Genomic DNA, 7,395 nt, shown 5'->3' on the forward strand with positions numbered 1-7,395 from the left:
TATGGCCAGCTAGCTAGGGAAACTGGGCAGCTAGCTAAAATAAAGGGATAGCTAGTTACAGTAAGTCAAATAACGAATGGCTTGCCATAATATGGCGCCCATCAAACTGGCTCAGCTGTACAGCGCTGTACTCTCCACTGTATGTACCAAGGGGCCCAGGTGTTGCGCTCGATGTATGCACCGAGGGGCCTGGGGGCCCTAGTGGTCAACTCACGCTTTAAAGGAGTACCATGGTGATTTTCACACTTTCTCGGTTTTATGTGCTATTTGCACAAGAGGCATTGAAGAAACACAATGAGCAAAGTATTAAATATGTCCGTTCTGTATTTTTGGAGAAATATGCGTTTTAAATTCATCGTCCTATTTTCAACCGGTTGAGAAAGTTGTCATTTTGCTGCGTCACGAATACAGTAATCACTCCCATTTCCACGCTCCGTAAAGAAATCTGACAGGACACACCGTCCTGCTGTTCAGACAATGCAAATATTTGACTAACGTTAGGTTCACTTAAATTAGAGTGCCTTTAGATTATTTCTGGTTATATTCATTTAGCTAGCTAGCTAACGTTAGCTAGCTAGGAGGTTTGCTTTCATAAGGAAATGTTATCGATAACGTTAGCTTGCTAGTTTGCTTTTATGAGGACGTTATAGTTGTGCTTTTATCTTAACTTGGCTAGCTAGATAGCAAAAATTATAATTGGATATAAGTCAACGTCCTTACCTTCGCTATCTATCGATACTTGATATACTACTAAGCTAGCTAGCTTGTGAAAATTCAGTCTCCCAAAGAGAGCGCGTAGCATGGGGGTAGCTATGGTAATGGAGCACGGTCTGTCAATCATAGCTAACTGACAGTTCTCATTACCACGCCCAGACGGTTCGGGTGAATTTTTATAGTGGGAAATTTAGGCTTAGAAAAATATGTTTTAAAGTACATTGAAATGATTGAAGAATAAAAAAATTATGCACATTTGTTTTGTTGTTGCCTAAAGACAACTGGGAAGTGTCACGTTCAACCATCATGGTACTCCTTTAAGCACCGAGGGGCCTCACATTGTAAGCGCTGCAGGGCCCAGGGGCCCTAGTGGTTAGCTCATGCTTTCAGCACGGAGGGGCCCACGGACCCTCACACTTTAGGTGCCGAGGGGCCCAGGGGCCCTAGTGGTCAGATCACGCTTTAAGTCCCAGGGGCCTAGGGGCCCTAGTGGTCAGCTCACCCTTTAAACGCCAAGGGGCCTGGGGGCCCTCACACTGTAAGCACTGAGGGGTCTGGGGGGCCCTAGTGGTGAGCTCAGATTTTAAACACCAAGGGGCCCGCGGGCCCTCACATTGTCAGCGCTGAGGGGTCTGGGGGGCCCTAGTGGTTAGCTTACGCTATAAGCACCCAGGGGCCTAGTGGTCAGCTTGCGCTGTGCCGTGCGCACTGAGGGCCCTGGCGTTCAACTTCCTTCGGAAGTCTTGGGCCATGCACCGCGCAAGGCCAGAGGCTTGGAGGCCCCCTGGCACTTTGAGGCCCCGGGGCACTGGCCCCACTGGCCCGGTCCATAATCCAGCCATGGTCGTCTCCATGTCCTCCAACCCAAGTCTGTCACAAACCCTGGTCTACAGTATAGCTATTTTACATGATTCTAGTTGTGGCAATTCGCAAAATCATGCAAAATCGCATATAAATTTTCGAAAGATGGAATCTAAGAAAAAAAAGAAGAAACATGTTGTCCGTCTTAGCGTTAATGACTGAACACGCGTTATATTCTATGCATTCTGTATGCCTATACCAGGATTTTCCGAATTCCGAATCCTTTTCACCAGCCCTTCGTTATTATTACTACCAATACATTACTAAGTATTCCTACTACTGTTGTCCCGCCCCGCCCACAGAGAATGTAAAAAATGTGGACAAAGCTGCTGTGATGTCACCCATTGACTCTCCGTGGTCCCGCCACACTTGCTCCGTTATTCACGGTTAGTCCATCCCACAACGAGTTGAAAGGTCGATTGAGTTAACTTTAAGATGGCTGCTGAACCGACTAGGGAATGGAGCGATGAGCAGCTCAAAAGTGATGATCTCCCCAAAAAAGACATTATTAAATTCTTACAGGACAATTCCGCAAATTCGGTATGTTTCCAAATGTGATTCATGCCGTTGTGTTTATGTTACAGGAGTGTTCACTTCAATGGATGTACGCACATTCCGAGCAAGCATGCCTGCTGCGGATTCTGGCTAGCTTGCTAGCTCAGCCCTTTCTTGCATACCCCATCGGCGTGCCATTCAGTTATAAATAAAACAAAATGACGTCCTCAGGGATTTCAACTTCAACTACAATTTTTTTGCTCGGTAGATACATATTTTGCTTGTACCGATACTATTCACATGTTGACAACCCAGATATAATTAGCTTGCTAGCTAGAGATGGCTTGGCTGAACTGTTTGTTGAAAATTAGAGTGCTTGTTCATGTTTTCACGCAGACTGCTCTTATTTCAGTTTCTTTCAGAACATAAACTAATGGGCAACATTAAAAATGTTGCAAAAACCGCGAAAAAGGAGCAGTTGATCACAGCATACAATCAGCTTTTCGAGAGCAAGGTATGTGGGTTACTTTCTGCAGTGCGCTGGATTTTGCTTGAGCAGGCATACTGCCATGTAACATTACGCTATGGATGCGCCTGTGCCCAGGCGCTCCCATAGTTCAGGGTTAGAAATGACACTGATAATGCATTGCACCCAGTCCAGGTTTTATTAAAAGCAGGTTAATAAATTGAATGCAGACCACTTGTTTGCACTAACCTGCTTACTGTAAGACTTGCACTGGCTGAAACTGCTATATTATTCATTTTCAGCTTTTAAAATGTATTTTTAAACATAAAGATTTTATAAACAGAATGAAAAAGTCTTATGAATTTTGTGTAAATTAATGGTGTGATATATCCTTTCCTTATGAAAGGGACAAAGAATTATGATTGAATAATAATGAACCTTTGTTCACATCAAAGGTAATGAATGTTGATTAATAATGAGTTTCAATTGCTCTTAAAAGTCCTGTTATACTTGTACACCCTAAGGCAGAAATGATGCCAAAACACATCCATGTAAATTACAGGCTTGTGCTTTTGGAAAGTGAAATGTAAATGGCTTTCCGAAGTACTGGACATTTTGTCAGTGCTGGACATTCTAAAGTTGTATGCTTGCTTTAGCACAACCAGGACTCAAATTAGCATTTATAATTTTTAATCAGTTGAGTGTGCCATATGCAGTGCCTTTAATTCCGTCTTTTACTTGTGCCCCCTTCGGTGGTGTGGTTAGAAGTTCAAAGGCACTGATCCTGTTGAGGATCTCACAGAACAGGTCAAAGATGTGAAGGTTGACGAAAAACCAAAAGAAGCCAAAGTGGTTCCAGTTGATGAGGTAAAGCTTTAAGATTTCCTTTCTCATGTTGCAGTACACAAGTCCCTGCTATCCTGAGTCAATACTGAGGTGAAACCAATGTAGAAACGAATGGCTTTCAGGAAGGAACAGTAGTGTTATCAAGAGCATGGTGCTGTGCACCTAATCCTCCAATGCTTTAGGATGCGTTTGCAATTAGATTCTTATTTCGATCTGTAGTCTTTGTGTACTACTTGAGCCATTCTGTCTCTGTGACTTCCCTGCAAACAATGAGTTTTTTGGCAGGGTCCTCCAAGATACACCAAATCAGTGCTGAAGAAAGGAGACAAGGCCAACTTTCCTAAAAAGGGTGACACCGTGAGCTGTTGGTACACAGGGTCACTGGAAGATGGCACAGTCTTCGACACCAACATCCCTTTAAGTATGTAGCCCCACCAGGATGCACAGCATTTACAGTAATAAATGCCCATTTTCCTTTAATATTGTTTAAAATAAATACCATAGAAAGTTTGCTTGTCTGCATTTTCCAAAATTTGCTGACTTTGCAATGTTGAGATGGAACTATGAACACAACTGGGCATTCCAACCTATGTTTAAATGAGTACATTTAAGTACCTATTTTTGTGTGCTGAAAATATACGGTACATATTTGCAGATAAACATATACGCTGCCTATTAATGTAAAAAAGTTAGATAACATTTATAACCTGCATTTATGTTTTGTGATCACCTGAGCACTATTTCTGTAATACCAGTTTTTGTAAAGTTGCATATTGTTCTGGCCAATGCATGGACGTGACCCGTTGAAGTAAATCTGGGCCTCAAATGTGGCCCACTTCTAAAATTGGTAGCCCACTGCTGCTATAGCACATGTATTTTTACGAGGGTTCCAGTATAGTTAATAGGGCGGTGTGGTGCTTTCAGTCTAAGATTATGTTGTGTGTATTTTTGTAAATGAATTACCGACAGGCCTTTAAGTGAGCAGAATTCAATTGTGCAGTGTCTGAAACTCAAACTGTGTGAGAACTGACCTTTCTCTCCAACAGCTGCTAGGAAGAAGAAGCAGACCAAGCCACTGTCCTTCAAAGTTGGGCTGGGGAGAGTTATAAGAGGGGTAAGTTGGAACCTGTGTGTCCGTCCTGCTTGGGAGGTGGAAGAGAAGGCAAAGTTTGTCGTTGTGACTGCCATTAAGTCATTAGTCACAGTCTGCTAGGTTAGGCTGTAGTTGTGTTTGTGGACTTGCTAGACATTCCAACTCAATTTTTCAAAACTCCACACATTTCATGTTAGCATACATTTCCTTTCTTAAGTCAGTTTGGGTATCTACTCTATTTCCATAAGAGGACATTTCAAAATAATAGCTAAGAGACAGATTTATTTCAGCTTTTATGTACTAGATCAGATTTTTAGAGGGTCAAAAGTTTACATACACTTTGTTGGTATTTGGTGCCGTTGCCTTTTAATTACTTAACTTGAATCAAACGCTTGGGGTAGCCTTTCTAGCTGATGTCTTGAAGTGTTGCTTCAGTATTTCTAGATAATCCTCCTTCCTTGTGATGCCATCAATTTTCTGAAGTGCACCTGCCTCTGAAAAACACTCCCACAACATGATGCTGCCACCCCCATGCTTCACAGTAGGGATGGTGTTATTCAAATTAAAAGCCTCACCATTTTTCCTCCTTACATAGTGCTGATCATTATGGCCAAACAGTTAAATTTTTGTTTCATCTGACCAGAGAACACTCATCCAAAAGGCTAGGTCTTCGTCCTGGTGATCACCTTCAAGCTTAATTCTGGCTTTTTTATGCCAGTCTTGGAGTAGGGGCTTCTTCCTTGCGCGACAGCCTTTCAGGCCATGGCGATGTAGGATTCTATTAAAGGTGGATGTAGATACTTTGGTACCTGATGCCTCCAACTCCTTCAACAGTTCCTTTGTTGGCTTGAGGTTCAGTTGAACCTTTCGGACCAAAGTTCGTTCAGCCCTGGGAATTAATTTTTGGCACCATCCAGAACGATGCACTGTGTGGTCCCCAGATTTTTATATTTGCATACAATTGTTTGTACAGATGCTCATGGTACCTTCAGTTGTTTGGAAATTGCTCCTATGGAGGAACCTGACTCGTGGAGTTCCACAATTTTTTTTTTCTGAGGTCTTGGCTGAGTTGCTTGGATTTTCCCATGGTATCAAGGGCAAAAAGTTTAAAGAGACAGTCAACTTGGAGTATGTAAACTTTTGACCCATTGGAATTCTGATATAGTGAATTAAAGCTGAAATAAATCTGTCTCTAATTGATTGTTTTAAAATGACCTCTGATGTGAACAAAATAGATGCCCTAATTTACTTGCCAAAAGAAATGTATGAAAAACTGAGTTTGAATATCTTTAGCCTAGGTGTATGTAAACTTTTGGCCTCAACGGTAGCTCATCCTGTTGAATGAGCTGATCCCCATCAGATGAGGATCATTACAGCAATGAGACAGGCCTCTAAATAGTACCAGTCATTTCAGATTGGGAGAAAAAGGGAAATGAATAGATCGGTTAAAATGAATAAAGGAAATGAACATGATGTATACCTGCTAAATAAAGTCTATACATTACATTACATTACATTCATTTGGCAGACGCTTTTATCCAAAGCGACGTACAAAAAGTGCATTTTCATGATCGTAGACAACTGCTGAACACGGGTTATATATTGGTTTGACAAAGAAAAGTTTGGTTTATATGTACAAAAGGTACCATATGTAAAGAAAGAATGCTATCGATATTACAATCTGGATTTAGCCATACAAAAAATGTTCAAGTTATTGTGATATTTATGAGCATGTTTCCTGTCTTCAGTGGGATGAAGCTCTTCTGACGATGAGCAAGGGAGAGACATCAAGGCTGGAGATCGAGCCAGAGTGGGCATACGGAAGGAAAGGCCAGCCAGACTCCAAGTATCCTTTACTGGTCAAATACGCTGAAGTTGATCATTGGTTCTTTTGTTGTTTTGTTGTCAGTTTTTAACCAACCAGGGACATGAAAGTGACTAAAAAGGTTGTCATCACTTTGTTTTACATTGGCATTCAACTGGGAATATTGGCCTGGGGAATTCTGTATTCCTTGGGAAGGGGCGCGTACCAGTGTTTCATGGCTCTAAAATATGAGGGTATGAACTTTTATATGCTGAGACCAGCAAAGTAAACTTTAATAGAATAGAATTGAAACTGTAAATGAATTTTTACTCTCCATTTTAACTTTGTATAGGATGCCAAAAGCAACCAACTTCCACCATGGCATTTCCTTAACCTGCCGCTCACCAGAATTCCGCCGAATGCGAAGCTAATTTTTGAGGTTGAACTGGTGGCCATTGAATGAGACGCATGCAGCCCTGGAACAGAAGCAAGCCATCCCCGTGAAACTGTTTCTTTAACACAGTAACACTGTACATGCTTTGCACTTTGATCTCAACATTTGAATTTCTGAATTGAGATGAAACGAAGTTACTTTTCTCTTTGCTTATATTTTCCCAATAAATCGCACATTTGTTGTAAAGCCAAATAAATAAGTTTTGCAGACAACTTGCATTCGCGTTTTGTTCCTGGCACAAGATTTCAGACATTTAGAACTACACGCAAGTGGGTATTCAGCTGTGTTTGTGTGTGCAAGTGTGTGTGGGGTGCAATCATCCTGTCTGGTATGGTATGGTAATTGAAAACAGTCAGAATAAACATTTTAAAAAATCAGAATGCAGGGTTTTTTTTTTTTTTTTTTTACCATTTGCTTCTCAATACTTATCCCACAAGCAGGTGCTGAGCTTCAGCAAGTAGTATTCCTCTTGGACCAGTGCGGAAGTGCTGCATTGCCTGCAGGTTTTCAGTGCATTTCAGCACTTGATTGCTTAATTTAAGTTATTGGTTGGCTAATGAGCCCACACCTTGTTTCCAAGGCCTAAATTGGCAGCTGATCAAAAGGGAACTACAAAAAAACTACACTGCATCCCTCCAGGACCTGAGTTCAACACACCTGAC

General features: G+C 41.6%; 1 protein-coding gene across 1 annotated transcript; it reads left to right on the forward strand.

Annotated features, from left to right (window-relative positions):
• Positions 1-1,955: 1,955 nt before the first annotated feature.
• fkbp3 (FKBP prolyl isomerase 3) lies at positions 1,956-6,945 on the forward strand. Its single transcript, XM_064339400.1, has 7 exons — positions 1,956-2,115; positions 2,483-2,584; positions 3,302-3,403; positions 3,668-3,803; positions 4,429-4,496; positions 6,224-6,321; positions 6,688-6,945. The coding sequence occupies exons 1-7, from the start codon at positions 2,011-2,013 to the stop codon at positions 6,740-6,742; spliced, it is 666 nt and encodes a 221-aa protein (XP_064195470.1). The 5' UTR covers positions 1,956-2,010; the 3' UTR covers positions 6,743-6,945.
• The last annotated feature ends 450 nt before the right edge of the window (positions 6,946-7,395 follow it).

The sequence above is a fragment of the Anguilla rostrata genome, chromosome 6 (genome assembly GCF_018555375.3).
Source record: "Anguilla rostrata isolate EN2019 chromosome 6, ASM1855537v3, whole genome shotgun sequence".
In the NCBI taxonomy this organism is placed as follows: Eukaryota; Metazoa; Chordata; class Actinopteri; order Anguilliformes; family Anguillidae; genus Anguilla; species Anguilla rostrata.